Source organism: Mirounga leonina, unplaced genomic scaffold, assembly GCF_011800145.1.
Source record: "Mirounga leonina isolate KUSES-001 unplaced genomic scaffold, KU_Mleo_1.0 Mir_170, whole genome shotgun sequence".
Lineage (NCBI taxonomy): Eukaryota > Metazoa > Chordata > Mammalia > Carnivora > Phocidae > Mirounga > Mirounga leonina.
Window position 1 is genome coordinate 23,330,538 of NW_023270433.1, and position 24,824 is coordinate 23,355,361.

The following is a 24,824-nucleotide window of genomic DNA, read 5'->3' on the forward strand; positions in this document are numbered from 1 at the left end:
GAGAAACAAAAATTGTGTTTAAATTAATATGAAAACAGAAAAGGTATGACCTGTAGGGTTTAAAAGCAATCACATATTGAGTACTCAGTAAAGCCTGCCTGCTTGCTTTTCTCTCTTTCTTTTTAAATATTTATTTGTTTGAGAGAGAGCGAGCACTGCTTGAGCAGAGGGAGGGGCAGATGGAGAGGGAGAGAATCTCAGGTGGACTTCATATTGGGCTCTTTCCTTTCTCTTCTTTCTTTCATCTTTTTTTTTCTTTTTTAAAAGATTTTATTTATTTATTTGACAGAGAGAGACATAGCGAGAGAGGAAACACAAGCAGGGGGAGCGGGAGAGGGAGAAGCAGGCTTCCCACTGAGCAGGGAGCCCGATGCGAGCTTGATCCCAGGATCCTGGGATTATGACCTGAGCTGAAGGCAGACGCTTAATGACTGAGCCACCCAGGCGCCCCTCTTTCATCTTCTTTTAATAAAAATGTTGGTTAAGATATGAGTAGTAGGGTTGGATCCCAGGACCTTTCCAACATAACAGAAGCAACTTGCACTGCTCTAGCCATTTGTCTTTTTCTCTCCTGAGACAAGAGCTTCTATTATTATCATTTCCATGTGACAGAGGGGAAATCAGGGTTGGGGGCTTAAATAACCTGACCCCAGGTCTCAAAAAGAAACAGTAGCAGTTTGAGACTCTGATCTAGAGCTCTTTTAGGAGTTTAGATAGCTCTCACATGACATCAACCCCAATTTCAACAGTAGCTGTACTTTACAGTCCACCGAGGAGCTTTAAAAAATATGCCAAAGATCACTAGTCAGACCAATTAGTATTAACAAGTAAGACAACAGACTTAGGAGCCAGATTCCGAGCTTGAATTATGCCTTTGCCACTCAGTAGCTGTGTGACCTTGGCAAGGTACTTAACTTCTCTGTGCCTTAGTTTTCTTTTTTGTAAAGTGGGGATAATAACACCATGTTCTCTGTAGGGTTATTCTAAGGATTAAATGAATGAGGCACTTGGAACAGGGTCTGCGGTATGGTAATCGCTATTTAAAGTCCTGCACCAGAGCAAATACTTTGCTTATTAAATAAATGAAGAGAATTGAATGTAGGGGGTCCGTCTTTCGTAAGTACTACCCCCCCACCCCCGGGATTCTAATGTACCGCCTAGAATTTCAATCTGCGACTGTAGTGCCTCTTTTGGAATTCCGCCTCCTGAAAAGTTGACTTTAACCAATGGGTGAAGGGACCTTCCCCCCCTCCACACCGACCCCCCCGGAAGATGTTGAGCCCAGAAACCTGTTACCTGGATCTGCAGGGACCAATGGGCGAAGGAACCCGGGGGCGAAGGAACTCTTTCCATACTTTCTGGGAGTTGTAGTTCCCCAAGGGTCTCGTAGGCGCCCGGTGCCCAGCTAGAAACTACAACGTCCACAATGCTGCGCGCCGCGCGCCTTGCCTCTCTCCGGTGTCCCCCGCTCGGCTTCCCAGTACCGCCTCTTGGCGGCGGCAGCAGAGGCACCATGGCCGACGGCGGCGGCCCTCCCGAGGCGCCCAGTCCCCGGGGCTCCCCGGGCCGGGTGCCGCGGGTCCCGCGCCCGGTCGGCCCGGGAAGCGGCGGCGGCTGCTGCGGGGAGACGTCGAGGACGCCGGCGCTGGCGCTGCGCTTCGACAAGCCCATCAAGCAGGCCTTTTACAACACGGGAGCCGTGCTGTTCGTGTGCCTGTGTTGCGGCGCTGCCGTGCTCGTCTACTTCATCCTGGAGGCCTTCCTGCGGCCGCTGCTGTGGGCCGTGCTGTGCGGCACCTTCTTGCACCCCTTCAAGAGCTCGCTGACGCGCCTGGGCCGCCACTGGCTGCAGCGCCTGCACCGCGCGCACACGCCCATCGTGCTGGCCGCGCTGCTGCTGCCGCTCTGCTTCGCCGACTACGGCGTGGAGGCCCTGGGCGAGCAGGCGCTGCGCCGCCGCCGCCTGCTGCTGCTGCTCGGCGCCGGCGGCCCGCTCCTTTACGGCCTCTACAGCCTCGGCAGCTACCTGGGCGTGCAGGTGCTGCTGGCACACGCCGGCGCGCTCATCTGCCGCGGGCTGGACTACTTCAGCAGCCTGTGGGTGAGTGAGCGGCGGCCCGGCCTCCGCCCGCGGGCCCCGCGGGCACGCGCGCGCCGCACCCCTCACCGCACACCCCTGGTTCCGGGGGGTGCCCTCGCGCAGCTCCCCCTCAGCAGTGCGGGGACCATCAAAAGCCTCCGCCCTCCTTCCCGGGCAGCTAAGGAACTTGGCCCACTTCCTTCCAAAGAGAGAGCGGGTGTGGCTCGAAAACAGCCTCCTGGTCCCCCGGCCCCATCTGAATAGATCCTCTTTGGGGGACGTGTCCCCAGGTTGGGAATCGCAGGTCCGCTCTGCAGGTTGAGTTCAGCATCGGCAGGTGGCCTTGAATTTACCCTTGGTCAGAGGAGGGGGAGGGTGGTGGGGGCTCCGGCCATCTGGAGGGCCGCAGGAGGGGACCTTACAGATCCTAGTCCAGCTTGTCATTCTGCAGATGGGAGAGGTGACTTTTTTTTTTTTTTTTTTTTAAACCAGGCCACGGCCAGTTAGGGATGAAGAAGGGACTGGTTGACTCAAGTTTCTCAAGTTCTAATCAAAGCGTTCTTCAAAGGCCGGGGCCGCTTCTGAGTTCAGATGATTTCGGTACACTTAGTGAGAGGGACCTGGGCCTGCTCCACCACACAGTCTACTTCTTGGGAACCACCTGTGGAGGTACCCCGCCTCCCGCCTGGATTACTTAAGCAGACTGAGTGAAGGAGAGGTAGATTTGTGATTCTTGGATCACCTGAGTTTATTCTTAGAAAATTAGGGAGCTTTCGAATTGGAAGGGATTTCAAAGATAATCTAGTGGCACATTTCCTAACTCAGACTAGATTGCAGACCAATTAATACCCGACTATTTGAGTGAGGACTATTAAAAACAGGTGGATGTTTAATGCATAAGAAGACTAATTTGTCAATAAACAGTACCATTTAAAATTTTACTCATTTTTGTCAGTGTTCAGTGCACCTTGACGTCAAGTTGCAAAATAATTCCCCTTATGTGTCAAACAGGCCTTTGACTTGCCAAGGGTATTTGTAGAAGTGATGATCGGGGACGCCTGGGTGGCTCAGTCGGTTGAGCGGCTGCCTTCAGCCTGGGTCATGATCCCAGGGTCCTGGGATCGAGTCCCACATCGGGCTTCTTTTTTTTTTTTTAAAGATTTTATTTATTTATTTGAGAGAGAGAGAATGAGAGACAGAGAGCATGAGAGGGAGGAGGGTCAGAGGGAGAAGCAGACTCCCCGCCGAGCAGGGAGCCCGATGTGGGACTCGATCCCGGGACTCCAGGATCATGACCTGAGCCAAAGGCAGTCGCTTAACCGACTGAGCCACCCAGGCGCCCCCCACATCGGGCTTCTTGCTCAGCTGGGAGCCTGCTTCTCCTTTTCTCTCCCTCTGCTTGTGCTCTGTCAAATAAATAAAATCTTTTTTTTTTTAAAGATTTTATTTATTTATTTATTTGAGAGAGAGAATGAGATAGAGAGAGCATGAGAGGGGGGAGGGCCAGAGGGAGAAGCAGACTCCCCGCCAAGCAGAGAGCCCGATGCGGGACTCGATCCCGGGACTCCAGGATCATGACCTGAGCCGAAGGCAGTCGCTTAACCAACTGAGCCACCCAGGCGCCCAAATAAATAAAATCTTAAAAAAGAAAAAAAAAAGTGATGATCGATCCCAGAACTCCTGTATTCTCTTGCTCTATCACTGCTACCTCTCAGTTTCCATTGAAAGGTGATTGAACATGTTGATGGATACTAGGCTTTGTGTAGGGGTTTAAAAGGAATAAGATGCAGGCTTTGTCTTCAAGGTGCATATAATTGTATGTAAACATATTCTCATGGAGAAGACACACAACATGCGTCATGGGCCAGCAAGGTATTGAGGAGTGCCTCATCCATAATTTTGGGATGCTGCCTGTGTGATCAGACAGACAGCTTTGGCCTCCAAGTGGCCTGAGCTATTTCAGTTGTGGTAGGAACGAGGGATGTGGAATGACCTTTGAACTCCGAGGGCCTGCTGGCTTTTCAGGTGGGAGAGATCCTGGAGTTAATGTACTTTTTACTGCCAGATGCCTGCCACTTTTCACGAGAGGCTTCTTAGGCACAGAGAATGTGATTGTTCCAAAGTCAAACAATGTGAAGAGAGCCACGCTTCGCTTTTATGGAGTATGCCACGGCTCCTTTAAAACCCTGTTATTTATACCTTCAGTGCTATTTCTCCTTTATCTTGTTGCACAGTTCACTTGATTGAATGGCTCATATAAGGCCGGTTACTGTATGTTGTTAAGAAATATAAATACTATGACTTGATTCTGAGAAATTCAGTCTTGTCAGAGGCAGACACATTTTGACTGTTGATACTGCAATTTAGTATAAATTATTGTAGGCAAGGCCAAATAGGGAATCCACCAAACTAGGAAATTGGGAAATAAAAGATCGAACATGTGAATAGTGTAATTTCATACTGTAGTGAGAAGTTGAATACATGGGTAAATTGGCAGGGTTAGTGGAAAGTGGGGAATTTCTGCTAGTTACCCTCAGTGAAAAGAGATGAGGAATTTGCGTACCAGTGAAGAAGTGCCTGGAGCTGAATGTATGTAGTTTTGTATGTGTTTTTACAGAGGAGAAACCCTCATTTTTGTATTTTACTTAAATACCCTAATCTGAGTTGTGGATGAGTGCAAGAGAAGTAAGGGCCAGTATTGCTTTTGCAGCGGGGAGGGGGGTTAGGGTGGTCAAGTTAATTAATGATCTTTAAAAGGCTTAAAACAGCTGTTTGGCTATAGTGAAGGGCTTGGGAGAAGAGGAGTCCGGGGGGTGGGGGGGAAACAAAGCCATTATAACAGAAACCGTATGAGTTAATTAGGAGTGAGTAGGAGTGGTAGAGGGGGTTAAATTGAACGCGTAGGTCCCCTAGGTTGATCTGAGTTTGAGAGAAATGAGGCTTGCAGTTGTGGTTTCCTGAAGCAGCGCTTAGGGGTGGGTGTTTGGACGCGGGCAGAGGTGTACTTGGGAAACAGACAGGGAGTCCTCAGCTCTCAGCCAAAAGGGCTGATAAAGGCTTGACATGAAGTGAAGGAATGTCGGGTGACTGGGCAAGGGGCCCACTCTGTAACTTTCCTGTCTCATAGTTCACTGTCTCTGTGGTTCTGTGAGCCCAAGCAGAGCTGCCAGGTATTGAAAAAGAGTCCATGTTTTCTAGACAACTTGTAAATTTGAGCTTGCTGCTGAAGAGGGATGTACATGGGAAAGGCAGGGAGAAAAGTCACATAGCTGACAATTCATATGTTTAAGATCCAACTTTTAAGCATCTATCACGTGCCAGGTGCTGGATTAGGTGCTTTCATGGGTGTTGTCTTATTCTCACGATTATCCTGTGAAGGAGGGAGGAGTTTTGTTGGTGCAAAGATTGATTTAGAGATTGATCTGTTTATTCTGTCAGTAAAAGGTATTCAGCAGACCTATCAGCAGTTGAAGTCCTTTTGTCAAAATTCTGAGTAACCTTTGATAAGGATTTATAAAAGTTTTCCCCCCACTATATTGTGTTTAAATGTTTTAATTTAACTTTTTAAAATAAAAATTGATTTTAATTATTTGGGAAAAAACATGAAAGAGTATCAGGACTGGGCTAACCATACATGTTTCCCCAAAGACCCTTGGATTCTAGTCATCTAGAAACCTTGGTCATCTCTTTTCTTTTTCTTCTTTTTTTTTTTTTTAAGATTTTATTTATTTGACAGAGACACAGCGAGAGAGGGAACACAAGCAGGGGGAGTGGGAGAGGGAGAAGCAGGCTTCCCACTGAGCAGGGAGCCCGATGTGGGGCTCAGCTCCAGGACCCTGGGACCATGACCTGAGCCGAACGCAGATGCTTAACAACTTAGCCACCCAGGCACCCCATCTCTTTTCTTCTTTTATCTTTGTATCTGTTCAGCTATTTCCAAGTGGCTTGGTAATAGTTTTCCTTTGTAGTGGCTTCAGTACCTGTATTTTCCTTTTTTGCTCATTTATCCTTCTAGTTCAGTTCCTCTTCACCTCACTTTTGTGTTTCTTCAGTCTCCTAACACTCTGTCCTGCTTACAAGTAAAGACCAGTAATTTGTGGTATGAGTAATTCTTTTAAACAGTTACAAATATATTAGAATTTTGTATGGACTTAGTTCTAAACACTTAAAAAAAAAAAATCACCTGTTGCACCATGCTCACATGTGACACAGTCCTTGGGGCCCTTGGCGTCTTCCATGATGTGGAGTTGTCAAGATAAAACTGAAAAACTAATACCCACCCCTCCCCCACCCCTTTTCTTTGCTGGGAGTGTTTTGATCTTCCTCTCCCTCTTAGTTCAGACATGTTAGAAAATTTGGAGACCATTTACAGTTTTTGCAGTAGTGATAGATTTGACTTCTCCATGGCCCCTGACCCCACTGTTTCCATTTTACTTTAAAAAGAAGTATGAAGTAGGAAGAATAGTGGTTGAAAGCTGAGAAGACTGTAAATTCTATTTATTTATTTATTATTTTTTTGTAAGTAATCTCTACCCCCAACATGGGCTTGAACTGAGATCAAGAGTCGCTTGCTCGGGGCGCCTGGGTGGCTCAGTTGGTTAAGCGACTGCCTTCGGCTCAGGTCATGATCCTGGAGTCCCTGGATCGAGTCCCGCATCAGGCTCCCTGCTCGACAGGGAGTCTGCTTCTCCCTCTGACCCTCCCCGCTCTCATGCTCTCTCGCTCTCTCATTCTCGCTCTCAAATAAATAAATAAAATCTTAAAAAAAAAAAAAAAAAGTCACTTGCTCTTCTGACTAAGCCGGCCAGGCGCCCCGAGACTGTAAATTCTAAACTGAGCTCTGTCAATAACTTGTTTTGTGACCTTGGATTGACCAGGGCTCTTCTCTGAGCTACTCAACTCCAGTTATGTGAAGTGCGGGGTTGGCTTGGATGATTTCTAAGGTTCCTCGCACAGTTCCAAAGTATTTGTCAGTGCGCTCTAGAGGCTCTTAGGAAGTGCACATTAGTCAGCCAGCCAGGCCCACCCCATCCCACTTCTGAACCCTTCTCTAGGTGTGTTTCTGCTCGCCTGGCATCAGTAAGGAGAAACGTTTCCAGTGCTTAGGTTCTTTCTCAAAGACTGATCATAAAAGATTCTTGACTCTAAGTTGCCACACAGCAAAAGAGAATAGTTTTCAAATTAGAATAAAGCTGTTTTAAAGGAGGATGAAGTACCTGAAGCGAACATTGTACATTTGTGCAATTGGGATTGTACTTTTTCTGTGGTTTTATTCTCTCTGTAAGACTTAGGAAGCTGTTTTGCAAAAACCTGCAACAGAAGCAAGCCAAGTTATTTTTCTGGCTAATGGCCACATGATGATAAATACAACAGTCTAAAAAGCAAAGTCTACTAATGCATTTAATATTTTATTTAATCAGAAAAGCATATGTGGTTAATTAGCCAGATGAAAGGAAATTGGATTATTAGTTTGCGTGTAGTGCTAAATAAATGTTGCCAGTTTTTATGGGGCGTCTTATATGGTATCTGGCACACAATGGTGCTTTAAAGTGAGTATTGAATGTGTATTTTGAGAAGGATACATTGTTTTAAAGAACATAAATTTGAGAAAGTATGACCTCATATATAAACTGTGGTTCGTTGATTTATGGCTGGAAGAAAATTCATACTTGAACAGGTTTGCTCAGAGGCTAAACATAGAGACAAATAAAAAAACTTTTAAGGACACACTAGTAGGAATCCATCCTAGAAATTATGTATGAAATCTGAAAGTACAAAGCTTTACTTTTGGTCAAGTTATTTTAAAGAATATTTAGCAATTTCAAAAACTGATTCAAGTAAAACATGTTTGTTATGTAAGAATCAGTTTAAGCATCATAGAAGTCTATATGGTAAAGTGAATAATTTCTTTTTTCTGCCACCATTCCCACTGTGTAGATGTTACTATTGTTAACTGATGAATAGCCTTTTATTTTTTTTATTTTTATTTTTTTTATTTTTTTAAGATTTTATTTATTTATTTGAGAAAGAGAGAATGAGAGAGAGAAAGCACATGAGAGGGGGGAGGGTCAGAGGCAGAAGCAGGCTCCCCGCCGAGCAGGGAGCCCGATGCGGGACTCGATCCCGGGACTCCAGGATCATGACCTGAGCTGAAGGCAGTCGCTTAACCAACTGAGCCACCCAGGCGCCCCTGATGAATAGCCTTTTAAATTTATTTGTATGCTTATGTGAACATATAAAATATAGGGTTTTTGTTTTACAAAATAAAAATTGGTAACATAAATATAAAATTTTGCACCTTGCTCTTTACCATTGTATTGCAGACATCTTTCCTTGTTAGCACTTATAGATAAAATTCTTTCTTTTTAGTACTGTAGTATAAAAAACTTTTTTCCAGATGTTTTAGAATAAGTGTTCCTATCAGATTGTTGTAGCTCACAATTTGTATTAGGATAATCTGATAAATATTTTTTTAAACATTGGTAATTTGTATAATATGGCTTAATAAAAAAAATCTCAAGTGCTTACAAATGGTCATACTTTTTGAGCTAATAATATTCTGTGACTCTTTTCTGAGGAGACACTTGAGAATATTGGAAAAAAAATCCATAGCCAAAAGAGTTTTTTTTAAGTTAAAAAACATTTGCTATTTATAAATATAATAATCTTTGAAAATTCAGCACTTGAAGGAAAACAGAAAGAAGCAAATTACCCCCTGAAATCTAACCATCCAGAGATAATATTTTTTAATATTTTGGCAAGTGTATTTTCACCATTATAAATTTATACGTGTTTGCATTTATATTGTCATTGAATGTGGATATTCATCACGTCTCTGAAAGCCTGAATAATTATTCCAGTTTTTCGAGGTACCATTATTTAAAGAGTCCCTTATAAAATGACACATAGGTTATTAATTTTTTAATATTTTATGGTGCCATGGTGAACATTTTCATATCTCTCTGCACAACCTGTAGTGCTTCTGTAAACGAAGTTTAGAAGTGGAATTGGGGAGTGTATTTAATAAGTGGTTATTTTATTTTTTATTTTTATTTATGTTTTTGAAAGATTGTGAGCGGCAGTGGGGGAGGGGCAGAGGGAGAGAATCTTTTTTTTTTTTTTTAAAGATTTTATTTATTTATTTGACAGAGAGAGACACAGCGAGAGAGGGAACACAAGCAGGGGGAGTGGAAGAGGGAGAAGCAGGGTTCCCACGGAGCGGGGAGCCCAATGCGGGGCTCGATCCCAGGACCTTGGGATCACGACCTGATCCGAAGGCAAACGCGTAATGACTGAGCCACCCAGGCGCCCAGAGGGAGAGAATCTTAAGCAGGCTCCATGCGCCCAGTGCCCAGCCTGATGACCCTGAGATCCTGAGATCACGACCTGAGCGGAAATCAAGACTCAGACGCATAACCGACTGAGCCACCCAGGCGCCCTTAATAAGTGGTTATTTTAAAGTGAAATGAGGTTATCCATGAGTTTTAGGTTTACTAGGTGGAAATACGTGCTTCTCTTTAGACCATGCTTTTCCCTTAAAAAATCTGAAATATGAAGTCTTTTCTCTCCCTGTAGGTGATACTGATTCCTTATGAGTCCAGGTAAGGACGAGAAACTTACTGGAGATCAGTTTAAAAACATAGGCTCACAGTCTGAAAGGATATGTCTTTTGTGATCCTCTAGGCCAGCTTCTCACTGAGAGCAGACTCCTGCTTTGTCATCCCTGACAGCTTTTGCTCAAATAAAACATTCCATTTTTAGACAGCTGTAGTGTTAGAAAAATTTATTTTCATATTGAGCTGAAATGTGCGGCTTCCTAATTCCCACGTATTTTTCCTGCTCTCAGGACCACAGGCAATTAAGGCGAATGCCTCTCCCAGCAGACATTTTCCCAGCTATTTGAAGATAGTTATCAAATCTTGATATTTCCTCCTTTTTTCTAAGCTAAGCAGTTTTTTCTCCCCCATCTATATTTGTATCTCCTATGTTGTGATTTCTATTTCCTTTCCCAGTCTGAATTTTATTGCTGTGGTTCGATAGTGCAAACATCACTGAAACAATCATTTCCCCTGATATGAGCATTATTAATAGGCACTCACACCACTTACACTCCTGACTCACACTGAGCTGGAGATCAGCTTAGCTGTCCTCTTCCCATTCAGTACTTGTGCAGTTGAGTTTTGAATCTAAGAGCAGATTTTTGTATCTTTCTATTAAATTTAGTCTTATTTTAGTTAGCCATTTTCTAGCTTCAGCGTATTATTTTGAATCATTATAGTCATCTCAGTTTTCATTGACTATTCCCAGTTTTGTGTAATCTGGGAGTTCAAGTAATAAGCCTTCTAGTCTCTTACCTGAATTACTGACTAAATGTTTCATGGGGTGGGGCTGATCACCCCTGTATGGCATACCCACTGAAGGCCACCATTTGCTGAGGATCATTTTCTATTTCAACAATTTGTAGTTGCCAAAACAGACTGTTTTTATTTTTGCTTGTGAATACCGGAGCAGCTTTTCATCTTTATTTTTTTAGCACCACCCTTCTTTCCTCTCACAGTTAAGAAAGCAGACTGTGGATCCAGATTCCTGGGTTCTAATCCTGGCTGTGTCACTTTTTAGCTATGTGACCTTGAGCAGGTCACTCCCCTGAAGTCCCAGTTTCTTTCATCTGTAAAATGGGGATGGCAATAATATTTATGTCCTGGAGTGATGAGGATTTAATGAGTTCATATATATAAGGCATTAGAACAGAGTCTGGTCCGTAGTAAGTGTTATGTAAGGGTACCATTATTATACTCAAGGTTTTGTTTTGAGCTCTCCAGCCCTACCTCAGAGTCTCTGAATTCCCAGGTTAAATTTGTATGGTTCTGCAGGCTTGAACTGTTTTTTTTTGTTTGTTTGTTTGTTTGTTTTAAAGATTTTATTTATTTACTTGACAGAGAGAGAGACAGCGAGGGAACACGGTAGGGGGAGTGGGAGAGAAGAGGAAAACCTATACCCATGCCATTTAGCACCACCACCTTCATCTTAGCTGTGTTGTATCCACAGCTCTCATGCTATATAGATGTGTGCAGATTTTGTATAATTATATGTTTATTTTCATGTGTATATATTTACAACTGTGTCTATATTTCATTTAAGATCTGGACGTTGGTAGTTGGCTATGTGTTGACTGTTTCATTCAAGTGGAATGCAAGCACTGAACGCTACTTGCGAGCAGTTTCAATTCCTGTCTGGATTATATTGCTTTTTCATTTAGGTGGGTCCCTTTTTCTAAGAAAGTCTAGATTAAGATCAGCAGAGGCTGATCACGTGAATTCAAGTGAATTTTTTTTGTAGTGTTGTATGTTGCATTTAACATTCTTTAAAGTAATCTTTAGAAATTGTTGTGCTTTAATCCTTCTTTAATCTTTAATACAAATGTTATGCTTTAACATGTCTTTTAATGATATTGAATGTTCATTTTCAAAAGGTCCTTTAAAAATAAATATATCTTAAAAAGTAGAGCACCCTTGGACTGTCATGGCCACTTCTGAGTGTCAAACTTAAGGAGGATATAGATAAGCAGTCAACTGTGTGAGCAATAGTTACGGAACCAGAGGTGTTTACTCAGGATGAGAGAAGGGGACTGGGCTCCATGGGTGGAGGGAAGGAGGAGATAAAATATATGTTGCAAATATTTGAAGGACTATGATGTGAAAGAGTGGTTTAAACAGATCTCTGTAACCATGAGGGAGAGATTCAGAGCAACGAGTAGCTTCAGGGAGACAAATCTGTTCAATGTCAGGACGATCTTTGTCAGCAGCTTCAAGTAATGAGTTCTCTTTACTGTTAGCTGGGTGGCTGCTAGGAGATTGCAGAGTGATTTTTTTTTTTTTCAGGGACTCTTTTATCTCCAAGTCTTAAGCTTATGGAAACATCTAATAAATACAAAATTCAGTAATCTAGAGCAGTAGTTAGCCTATTTAAAGTAGTCTTTAGAGCTGCTTATTGTTAAAAACCAGAGTTTTCCATGCTTAACCTACTGAGCCACCATGACCTGAGCTGAAGGCAGATGCTTAACCTACTGAGCCACCCAGGCGCCCCAATATCTTTTTCTCTTAATGTAGGCACTTACCACTCTAAAGGTCTTTGCTTAGAGTCTGATGTGGAACAAAACATTAACAAAACATTACTTTCTAGCTTTGCTGATTTGGAATCCTAAGGAGTATGTTATATTTTAGCAAGATCCCCTGATGTCTGATGTGACTCATTTTGAATTTGGGGAAAACAGCAGAGGGAAATAGGCAGTCCAGGGGGCTCTAGATCAACTCAGGGAAACGCAAATGGCTACAGGTAGGGACGAAAAATGTTAGCATTTTTGCCCTATACACTGAGGATACACTGAAGCTTTTTGCAGTGCCCCTTTGGGCCATTTCACCCTTTCTTGAGAGATGGGAGTTCACACCCAGTGGTATTTTCAGGAAATGAAGTCGTGACTTTAGGTTCTGTGCCTGATGCAGGTCACTTTGGGGTTAAGCGAAAGGCTTGAATTCAGGATTGTCTTAAATGCTGGTGTGCCTGAGAACAGACTTGATTCCTCAGGTGATAGAAGCCCATTCAGGGTAGGCTGGCACATACCCAGTCCTTTAGAACAGGGGCCTCAGAGCAGGGCTGGATTTAACTGAGAGGAGTCCTGAACTGAGATTTCATCTGTCTTATGGCCTTTAAAAGAATTTTTTTTCCCTGTGAAATAATTTTGTTAATGACATCTATGCCAAATTGTTCTGTCAGTCTACTGAGTCTTTTTTTTTTAAATCTAACCTTTACCTTCAGATACTGTTGCTAAGAATAAACTGAATCTTTTAAAGACAAGTGCTAGATTTTTATTTAACTAAAAATGTTAACTGTTAATAATTTTCAGCATCCCTGGCTGGCTCATGGAGAATTCCAGTGTTCCTGGTTATTGTTTTCCTGATGTCTGTGGGCACGCTGTATGAGAAACAGAATGGGAAAGAGTCTTCTGGTAAGAAATAGGGCATTCTATTAATGTTACTTTAAAGAAGTATTTGAGAAAGTAGCTTTATTTAAAAAACATGCAATGATGAAAGTGCTTTAAATCTGTTTTAAAATCTGGTATTTTCTGAACAGAAGATAAACATGTTTAAAATATTTTAGGTTTTAAGACTGTGCCCCACTCTCCCTCCTTTTTTCATTTTTTAAGGGTATAATTCATATAAAATTAACCATTAACTTTTTAAAGGTGGATTTAGTACATTTGCATTGTTGTGCAACCACTACTTCCATCTAGTTTTAGGGCATTTTAAAAGGAAAGGCTGTACCCGTTAAGCAGCTAGCCATAAAGTTAGGTTATTTATTTGTGTTTTTCCTTCCTTTCTTCCTTCCTCCCTCCCTCCCTCCCTCCCTCTCTCCCTCCCTCCCTCCCTCCCTCCCTTCCTTCTTTTATTTATTTATTTATTTGAGAGAGAGAGAGAGCCTGAGCAGGGGAAGGGCAGAGGGAGAAGCAGACTCCCTGCTGACCGGGGAGCCCAATGTGCGGTCCTGGGATCATGACCTGAGCCGAAGGCAGACGCTTAACCTACTGAGCCACCCAGGTGCCCCAATATGTTTTTTCTTAATGTAGGCATTTATCACTCTAAACTGTCCTCTTAGAACTGCTTTTCCATCCCATAAATTTCATTTGTTGTGTTTTCATTTTCTTTGGGTCGAGATACTCTTTGATTTCTTCTTTGACACATTGGTTAATCAGAATTGTATTGTTTAATTTCCACATCTTTATGAGTTTTCTAATTTTTTTGTTGCTTGTTCTTTTGGTGTCTTTTGATGTAAAAATACCATTGCCAAATTCAAGGTTGATCTTGGGTCCTGCAACTTTGCTGAATTTATTCATAAGCTTTATTAGTTTTTTGTGGCTTCTGTAGGATCATGCATATATAAGATCATGTCATCTGTGAAAAGAGATAGTTTTACTTCTTTCTAATTTGGATGCCCCCCCCTTTTTTTTTTTTGCCTGGCTGCTCTGGCTGGAACTTCCAGTACCAAGCTGAATATATCATTTTCTCCTAAAGAGTATTTTTGAAATGCCCTGGTTGCAAGTGATTTATATCCAGAAACAGTTTGTTAAAGACACCGGTCTCTAATGAGTTGTAAGGTGAGGTGTGGGGTGGCCAGATACTAACGGATCATCAGAGTGGACGTCTCCTCATCCGTCCCTGTGGAGACCGCTGTGACTGGAAAGGTGGGTCTGAGCACACACAACTTTACTGCACCTGACATTCATTCCTTCTTTCTGAGGGCTATACATGCAGTAAAAGCAAATTACTAATCGCAGCAGATTTTCCAAAAAGAATTAATTTCTCCAATATTTTGTTGTTAAGTTGGAGAAATGAACAAAAAGAAAATAAAAATCATTCAAAACCCCACTGTCCACCTAAACATTAACTAGTGCCTTAAGACTTGTGTGCCTTCAGGCTTTAAAACACAAGAAAATTGGCTCATAGTGAATGTTCTCTTTTGTAATCGACATTTTAAACTTTATGTCATGAGCACCTTTCTGTGTCCGGTATACTTCTACATTATCCTCAGCCTCTTCATTTTATGCTAATCGCAAGGCTATTTGTGGTGTTTTGTAATGCTATCTCATAGTTTTTGTCTTTGTTTTTTAATTAAATTGCTCTTTGGTTATTATTTTGCTTGGAAACCTTCTCTCTCTGATAGTGGAAAATAGGAAAGATTTTATTTTGCTCTCTTTCTGGGTTTTCTTTGCTCAACCTGTCTTCCTGGTCACAATCTGTTAGACTCTGTGGTTCTCTATCAGCCCAGTAGACGTGAACTTCCTGTTTCGACAGCTATTGTGGAAAGCTTAGACCACTAAGCTTTCCACAATAGCTGTCTTGTTCCTCTTGGTAGCTTTATCTCCTCTCCCCCACCCTCCCACCCCTTTTCTGCTCATAGTGACGATTCAGATAACTCAGCTTATCCCTCACCCTTCACCCCAGGACGGTTTTCTTTTTCTTGTTCATCTGGAAAGTCCTCTCTTTCTTTTCTTTAATTTTTTTTCAAGATATATTTGACATACAGCATTGTATCAGTTTCAGGTATACAACAATGATTTGATGTTTGATCAGTACCTTGCAAAGTGATTATAAGAAGTCTAGTTAACATCTGTCACCTTATGTATGTACAAACAAGTTTTTTTTTTTCTTGTGATGAGAACTTCCTCTTTTGGCAACTCTCAAATACACAGTACAGTCTTATTAGCTTTAGACACCATGCTGTACGTGACATCTCTATGATTTATTTTGTAATGAAGTTTGTACCTTTTGATCCCCTGCACCCATTTTTTCTATCTCCTACCCCCAGCTCTGGCAACCACCAATCTATTCTCTGTATCTGTGAGCTTGGTGTGCGTTTGTGTGTGTGTGTGTGTAAGTTTCCACATATAAGTGAGATCATATGGTATTTGTCTTTTTCTGAGTTATTTCACTTAGCATAATGCCCTGAAGATCCATCCATACTGTTGCAAATGTCAAGATTTCTTCTTCCCCTCCTCCCTCCCCTCTCCCTTCCCTTCCCCTTCCTCCTCTTGTGTACACATACCACATTTTCTTTATCCATTCATCCATTGATGGACACAGGTTTTTTCCATATCTTGGCGATTGTAAGTAATGCTGTAATGTACATGGGGGCATATAAATCTTTTCCAGTTAGTGTTTTTGTTTTCTTTGGATAAATACACTGAAGTGGAATTGCTGGATCCTATGGTAGTTCTATTTTTAATTTCTTAAGGACAGTGTTCTTTTCTTGACTGCTTTTGTCCAGGGCTACGTAAATATGTTGCTGCAAGTATATGAATGATGTAGGTTAAAACGGATTTCAGATGGGTTTTCTCTTGGGTGTAAATTCTAGTCAGCTATGGGGCGCCTGGACAACACAGTCGGTTAAGCCTCCGACTCTTGGTTTTGGCTCAGGTCATGATCTCAGGGTTGTGAGATTGAGTCTTGTGGTGGCTCTGTGCTGAGCGCAGAGTCTGATAAAGTTTCTCTCACCCTCTCCCTTTGCCCCTCCCCGCCTTGCTTGTTCTCTCTCTCTCAAGTAAGTCTTAAAAAAAAATTTAGTCAGCTGGTGATGGCAGCTGAGGGAGCTGTGCAGTTGGGATTCTAAGACCAAGTTTTGAGCTGTGGGAGAAAGAAGGCCATATTTGATTATTATCATTATTATTTTTCATGTTTGATTATTATTATCAGCGATAAACCCAGCATAGTGATGTGTTGGCATGCCAGCCAGATTTCTGGTATTTGTATTCTAGACTATTACAAGGAAGGAAATCACAGGGACACAGAATACATGTTGAGAACAGATTTGGAAATGTTGTTTTTTGTTTTGTTTTGTTTACTCTCATTCCAGTCTATTTCAGAATTTTTTTTTTTTTTTTAAAGATTTATTTATTTTGTAGAGAGAGAGAGAGAGTGCAGGGAGGGGCAGAGGGAGAGGGAGAGAGAATCTCAAGCAGACTCCCCACTGAGCTCGGAGTTCTACCTGGGGCTAGATCCCAAAACCATGAGATCATCACCTGAGCCAAAACCAAGAGTCAGACACTCGACCGACTGAGCCACCCGGGCTCCCCCAGAATAGATTATTCTTGATCTAGAGTCCTTTTACAAATTTCTAGTCTAGATAATATTCATCATAAAATAAGCCTTTTAAACATTTTTTTCCCCTAAATTTCTGAGTCTTCTTGCCCCTAGAACCTTGTTTTTTAGGCATCAGAACTCAACCCATCTAGTCCATATCAGGACAGCCTTTCTCTTTTATTATAGTCAGTTCTGTCCTGAGATGTCACTCTAATATACTTAGGCCCAGGAAGGCTTAAATGCACTGCTGTAGCAATGTGTGCATTTATTCCTTATCATTTCCACTATCCCACTGGAGGATGTGTCTGATAGTCAACTGTGTAGGTAGGCATCTTTCTCTGTGTCTTCTGAGCTTTGACTCTTGCTGTTGTAGGAGTTTTTAGGGCGTATGGTTCACTGGATTCACAGGATAAATCCTTTGGATCAAAGCATGAAGGCTGTTTAGTTCCTAGATCTGGAAAACTCTTCTTGTGGATCATCGTGGAGTTAGTTTCAGTGGTTCCTTCTGAACCCAGGGGCCTTACTCAATGGTTTTCTCTTAGACCTTGGGAATTCTTACTTGGCATTTTCTGGAACTCCAAGATAATGGAGGGAAAAAATGTTAAGTGTGTACTGTGTTTTAAAATGTACTTTTTAAATCCATAAATAATCCCCAACCCCTCCCCCCCCCAAAAAACCCTTGTAAAGTAGATATGTCCATTTTGCTGATGAAGGCATTTAATTTCAGAGTTTAAGTAACTTGCCCCCACAGGCGACTGGTAGAGCTAAGATTTAAAACTTAGGGTCCTTGACCCTGAGCCTGGTGTTCTTCCCCTTTACCAGGCTCTTTGAACAAGCATCAGTCATCCTGAAAAGGGAGTGACTGCTGATCTCTCTTGTACTCAGTTGTAGTTGTGAGCTCCTCAGTCTTACCTGTGGGCCCCATTGGCCTACCACAAGTTCAGGAACTAGCTTCTCTGCCTCCTGGATCATGTCTCATTTGGTAGAAACCTGGAATCCAGCTTCAGGGTGTGCCCTTGGCTTGTGAGGAAAGAACACTCACATTGTTAATAATAGCAACATGAGTGAGGCCCTGCTGGGCTCTTTAAACATGCTATATTATTTAATTTTCTTAATAATCCATTGGGGTTGGTACTTATTTTATTTTATTTATTTATTTATTTATTTGATTTATTAATTTGACAGAGAGAGACACAGTGAGAGAGGGAACATAAGCAGGGGGAGTGGGAGAGGGAGAAGCAGGTTTCCCGCTGGGCAGGGAGCCCAATGTAGGGCTCGGTCCAGGACCCTGGGACCATGACTTGAGCTGAAGGCAGACGCCTAATGACTGAGCCACTTGGGTGCCCTTGTTGGTACTTATTTTACAGGTGAAGAAACGTAGACTCAGAAAGTCATTTACTCTGAGTAAATTTACACTTGGAAGTGCTTTTTCAAAAGCTAGGCAAACAAGCACCAGATGTACCTTTGATAACCTGGACACCCAGTCTGACAAGTAAGGGCAAGTACAGTTGGGTCTGTTCCTCCAAATATTGGTGATTGTTTATAAATGATCAGAAATACCTTGCAGGATATATGTTAAGGAAAAAAAAAAAGAAGAAGAAGAAGGTAGCGGGAGGGGAAGAATGAAGCGGGGGAAATCGGAGGGGTAGACGAACCATGAGAGACGATGGACTCTGAAAAACAAACAGGTTCTAGAGGGGAGGGGGGTGGGAGGATGGGTTAGCCTGGTGGTGGGTATTGAGGAGGGCACATTCTGCATGGAGCACTGGGTGTTGTGCACAAACAATGAATCATGGAACACTTCATCTAGAACTAATGATGTAATGTATGGGGATTAACATAAGAATAAAAAAAAAAAAAAGAAAGAAATACCTTGCAGGGAAGGTATTGGGAATACCTTAGGAAGGTGTTAGGAAGGTATCAGAAATACCTAAGCAGGGAAGGCTTAGTAGTTGCCTTAATCATTTTGGGGTAACATGTAATATGAGTGAACAAGTTTGGTCCAGTTGAGCCCAAACTGGGAAAAGAAAAGGAATAAACTAAATTTCTTACTGCTCATCTGTCACTGCCCGGTCTGACACAGTCATTTAAAGAGGCCTAGAGAAGCTCCTACTGGTCCATATCCAAGCCCTTGCTATTGACCAGTAGTATAATGAAGTGATACTAGAAGCCACTGAGAGGGAGGCATATTTTCCACATTATTGATGGAAACAGAAGCCTTCTTCAAAGGGAACTTTGCATGCTGGGAGATTTTACTTGGCCTGTGGTAGAGCCCCCTTCCAGTAAGCATCCTTGGATGTATTTCTGGCATCTGCCACTATCGCTGTCAATGAGCACTAAGTAGATGGAGTATCTCCTTATTTAGACTGTTCTCGAAATGTATCATCCTCTGAGTATTAGAAACACTGTTCTGCCCGTTGTTGCGCTAGCCGTGTTAACAGATACTGTCCAAACATGTGATTGGTGTCTTACGTGCCAGACCATGAGTTTCCATCCCCTGGTGCTAGGCTGCTAATGTTAGTGTCCTGCTTGTTTGGCCTTGTGTTAGGTCCCTGTTATTTGGGCCTCCACTTGACGCTGGCCCTGTCCCTGGGTAGATTGATACTTGAAACCTTGGATGTTCTTTCCTTGTTTGGTTTATAGTTCTGAGGTCCCAAGATTATGTGCCCTTGTCTGTGTGCCTATTTTTAGCTGGGGTTTCTTTTCGAGTACTGTGACTTTGCCTAGATTCTCTGTCCTGGCGTTCTTGTGTTTTTAGTTCATCATTTCTGCCAGAACCCTTGGGGTTTTTCAAGTGATGATTTCACTAAAGCGGAAATCATTAAAGTGCCTGTTTGATGAATAAGAGCAGTCATCAGATCTTACATCCATAATTTTCAGGTACTCTGGATTTTCCCTGTGTGCTACTCTTTTCATTCCTTTGCAACGTTTCAGGCACTCTAAAAATTTGTCGAATTGTTTGTGTATCAACGAGGATGATATTGCATAGTTTTCATTGATTTAACTATGATTCACTGAATATTTACTGCATTATTTTAGTGACATCAGCAAGTTGGAGAGTCTTTAAGCGATAATTGTGAAGGTTTAATTTACTAGTCTTTTCCTTGAGTCTGTCAGTGCCTATTGGATGCAAGATATTTCGCATAACTCTGGGGAGATCTAAAAATGTGGCTAAGGGCATAAGATCTAGGAAAATGGCTATACAATGAAGTAGAAAGGGGATGAGAAGCACAGACAAATACTATAGGAGTGCTAGTGGCTTATGCTCGTAGTTTATACTATCAAAGCCAATGGTTTTGAAATAGCTAACATTTATTGGGCAAGCCCTTCATACCAGGCATTGTTCTGATTATTTCATATGTATTGTTTCACTTAAATGTCACATGAAATAGGATTTTATATAAGTCCCATACATGAGGATTTTAAGTAACTTGCCCATGGCCGTCTAGCTAGTAAGGAATAGACCTGGGATTTGAACCTGGACGGTCTTGTTTCCGCCCCTGTGCTCCCAGCCACTGGGTTGCATGGATTGTACTGCCTGGGTGCCTAGTAAGTATGAGATGCTCCGTTCTCCCTCTGCATCCTTGCGTCTTTTCGCTCTTCTCATTGTACCATACGTCCTGGCCTTATTGGACTTCTTAGAGTTCTTTGAACAGGACACTCTGCTTTTCCTTGCCTTTGTGTCTTTACACCTGCTTTTTTTGTCTTTTGGGAAACCTTTTCTCCCTCTGCCTTCTGAGATACCAGCCTCTTCCTCTCCAAGACAGACTTGCTGTGTCTTTTTTTTTTTTTTTTAATCTGGATAACATATTTAAATCGATTTAAAGAGTGGCATCTTTTACCATTCTTGTCAGGTAGCACCTTTGGAAGTCCTTCCCTGACCTCCCAAGCATGGATTAGGTTTCCATTTTCTGTGCTCCTCAAATATGCTACACTTGTGTTTACATTAGCTCCTAATGTACTGAATCATAACTGATCATCTAAATATCAGACTGAGCTTGGGACTTGGCTCTCAGCCTCTTATCACCTGTTTGGTGAATGAGGATTTAATGGGAGTTGAGAAATATAAGTCAAACTGCAGCCGAACTGAAAATCCATAATTTTTTTTTTTTTAAAGATTTTATTTATTTATTTGAGAGAGAGAGAATGAGAAAGAGAGAGCACATGAGAGGGGGGAGGGTCAGAGGGAGAAGCAGACCCCCCGCCGAGCAAGGAGCCCGATATGGGACTCGATCCCGGTACTCCAGGACCACGACCCGAGCCGAAGGCAGTCGCCCAACCAACTGAGCCACCCAGGCACCCTGAAAATCCATAATTAAGGAGCTGTAACATCATTACTGTGGAGCGACTTAATACAAGGGACTTATTTTTCAGAATCTCTCAAAGATGAGTCACTATTTGATTAAATTACTTGTGAAGAGGCGGGTTTAGTAATTTAGGACCCTTGACTAGTCTTTAATCTTACATAAGGGAGAATACTTTGTTTGCATTCTGACTGGGGGTCTTTTTCTGTCTCTGCTGTGCTGTCCCAGGCCATTAGTCATCAGGCATTCCCATCCTCTTTCTCGAGTGGAGCCTAAGAAACCTCTCTTGGGTGCACAGAAAGCTAAGTCCTGTCTTGTCTCCGGTGTAATCAGTTTTTGAAAATTCTGTCTGGAAGTCTAAAAAAGCATGTTAATATGTTCAGATCTTCCTCCGTTTCCCTCCATGGTTGTCAATATGGTATTCCCTTGTGGTTATCTGTATAACCATAATCTGGAAACTTGGGGCTTACCTTTGACCCTTAATCTCTTTCATTTCCTTCATGGGTTCATCATCACGTCTGGTCCACTTTGACTACTCCCTGCCTCTTCAGTGCGGCCACTTTTCCGACATCTCCCCTGCTAGCTGCTGCAGACCACGCTGTCATCATGTCTTGCCTGTAGTATTGCCGTTAACTTCTGTCCCTGTACCCATTCTTGGTCCCCTCCAATCTGCTCTTGACCAGACAGCAAGAGTCATCTTTTTATATCTCAAAACTGTTCATTTATTTATAAACCAGGCGGCTGGGTGTGCTCCTGAAGGGGCAACATGAGAGATCCTTGCAGTGATGAACCTGCCCTGTATCTTGTGTCCATGATGATAATCCTGATCACAGTATTGTGCCTCAATGTTGCAAGATGTTACCACTAGGGGAAACTGCGTAAAGGGTAGACAAGATCTCTCTGTCCTCATTTCTTAAAATTGCATGTAAAGCTACAATTATCTCAACATTTCAGTAGAAATATTATTACCCTGTTTAAAATTCTTCACTACTTTCCTACTCCTTTCAGAATAAAGCCTAAAGTACTTACTTTGATCTTCTGTGATGTGCATCATCTGACTCACCATGTCCAGCCTGGTTTATTAGATACCGGTTTCCTGCTAGCTGTGATCCGGACACACTGACCTTCTTACACTATCTTTAACATGCTAGTGTCTTCGCTTACAGCCTTCCTACTCACTTCCTTCTGCCCAAAATACTGTTCTTTACATTCTCTTGATGAATTCCTTCTCATCCTTTGTATATCAGCTTCATTTTCTTTTCTTTTTTTGGCATTTTATTTTATTTTAATTTAAATTCAATTTAATTAACTTAGTGTATTATTAGTTTCAGTGGTAGAATTTAGTGATTCATCAGTTGCATATAACACCCAATGCTCATTCCATCAAGTGCTCTCCTTAATGCCCATCACCCAGATACCCTCCCCCATCTCCCCTCTAGCAACCGTCAGCGTGTTTCCTGTGGTTAAGAGTTTCTTATGGTTTGTCTCCCTCTCTGTTTTTGTCTTATTTTTCCTTCCCTTCCCCTGTGTTCATCTCTTTTGTTTCTTAAATTCCACATATGAGTGAAATCATGTATTTGTCTTTCTCTGACTTATTTTGCTTAGCATAATACCCTCTAGTTCTGTCTACATCATTGCAAATGGCAAGATTTCATTCTTTTTGATGGCTGAGTAATCTTCTTCTGTGTGTGCGTGTGTATGTATACACACACTATATATATATATCCCACCTCTTCTTTATCCATTCATCTGTTGATGGACATTTGGGCTCTTTCCATATTTTGGCTGTTGTGGACATTGCTGCTATAAACATTGGGGTGCATGTGCCCCTTCAAATCACTGTGTTTGTATCCTTTGGATAACTACCTAATAATGCAATAGCTGGGTCCTACAGTAGCTCTATTTTTTTTTTTTTTAAGATTTATTTATTTATTTGAGAGAGCGAGAATGAGAGCGAGAGAGAACATTAGAGGGGGAAGGGTTAGAGGGAGAAGCAGGCTCCTTGCTGAGCAGGGAGCCCGATGCAGGACTCGATCCGGGGACTCCAGGATCATGACCTGAGCCGAAGGCAGTGGCTTAACCAACTGAGCCACCCAGGCGCCCCAGTAGCTCTATTTTTAACTTTTCCAGAGTGGCTGCACCAGTCTGCATTGCCACCAGCAGTGTAAGATGGTTCTTCTTTCTCCGCATCCTCACCAACATCTGTCGTTTCCTGACTTGTTAATTTGAGCCATTCTGACTGGTGTGAGGTGGTATCTCATTGTGGTTTTGATTTGCATTTCCCTGATGCTGAGTGATGTGGAGCATTTTTTCATGTGTCTATTGGCCATTTGTATGTTGTCTTTGGAGAAATGTCCATGTCTTCTGCCCATTTCTTGACTGGATTATTTGTTTTCTGGGTGTAAGTTCTTTATAGATTTTGGATACTAGCCCTTTATCTGATAAGACATTTGCAAATATCTTCTCCCATTCCACAGATTGCCTTTTAGGCTTTTTTTTTTTTTTTTTTTTTTTGCCTTTTAGTTTTGTCAACTATTTCCTTTGCTGTGCAAAAGCTTTTTATCTTGATGAAGTCCTAGTAGTTCATTTTTGCTTTTGTTTCCCTTGCCTTTGGTGATGTGTCTAGCAAGAAATTGCTGCAGCCGAGGTCAAAAAGGTTGCTGCCCATGTTCTCCTCTGGGATTTTGATGGATTCTTGTCTCACATTTAGGTCTTTCATCCATTTTGAGTATATTTTTGTGTATGGTGTAAGGAAATGGTCCAGTTTCATTCTTCTCCATGTGGCTGTCCCAATTTTCCCAACACCATTTGTTGAAGAGACTGTCTTTTTTCCATTGAATATCCTTTCTGCTCTGTTGAAGATTAGTTGACCATAGAGTTGAGGGTCCATTTCTGGGTTCTCTATTCTGTTCCATTGATCTCTGTGTCTGTTTTTGTGCCAGTACCATACTGTCTTAATGATTATAGCTTTGTAATAGAGCTTGAAATCTGGAATTGTGATGCCTCCAGTTTTGATTTTCTTTTTCAACATTCCTTTGGCTATTTGGGGTCTTTTTTGGTTTCATACAGATTTTAGGGTTCTTCGTTCCAGCTCTGTGAAAAGAGTTGATGGTATTTTGATAGAGATTGCATTGAATGTGTAGATTGCTCTGGGTAGCATAGACATTTTAACAATATTTGTTCTTCCAATCCATGGGCATGGAATGTTTTTCCATTTCTTTTTGTATTCCTCAATTTCTTTCATGAGTGTTCTATACAGAGTACAGATCCTTTACCTCGTTGGTTAGGTGTATTCCTAGGTATCTTACGGTTTTTGGTGCAATTGTAAATGGGGTCAATTCCTTGAATTCTCTTTCTTCTGCCTCATTGTTAGTGTATAGAAATGCGACTAACTTCTGTGCATTGATTTTATATCCTGTGACTTTGCTGATTTCCTGTATCAGTTCTGGCAATTTTTTGGTGGAGTCCTTTGGGTTTTCTACATAGAGAATCATGTCATCTGTGGAGTGAGAGTTTGACTTCTTCTTTGCCAATTTGTATGCCTTTTATTTCTTTTTGTTGTCTGATTCTCAGCTTCATTTTCATTTCTTAAAGAGAAGCTATTCCTGATTCTCCAGACTAAGTCAGATTTTTTCTGTTAGGAGTTCATAAAATAGTATGTTTCCCTTATAGCAGTCACTATAGTTTGTATGCATTCACATTTGTGTGGTTTTTTTTTTTTAATTTTTTATTTTTAAGTAATGTGTACACCCAGTATGGGGCTCAAACTCACAACCCCAAGATTAAGAGTAGCACACATGCTCTATC

The 24,824-nt window shown here is 42.0% G+C and overlaps 1 protein-coding gene across 3 annotated transcripts in view; it reads left to right on the forward strand.

Annotated features, from left to right (window-relative positions):
• The first annotated feature begins 1,155 nt into the window (after nucleotides 1–1,155).
• The window catches only part of TMEM245 (transmembrane protein 245), a 108,610-nt gene continuing 84,941 nt past the window's right edge, over nucleotides 1,156–24,824 (forward strand). For 2 of the 3 annotated variants that reach the window (XM_035016120.1, XM_035016122.1), the window contains exons 1-3: nucleotides 1,156–2,101; nucleotides 11,222–11,339; nucleotides 12,984–13,085. In XM_035016120.1, coding sequence (XP_034872011.1) covers nucleotides 1,427–2,101; nucleotides 11,222–11,339; nucleotides 12,984–13,085 — 895 coding nt within the window. In that variant the 5' untranslated portion in view covers nucleotides 1,156–1,426. The remainder of the gene's footprint in view (nucleotides 2,102–11,221; nucleotides 11,340–12,983; nucleotides 13,086–24,824) is intronic. The other variant, XM_035016121.1, reaches the window with a different exon arrangement.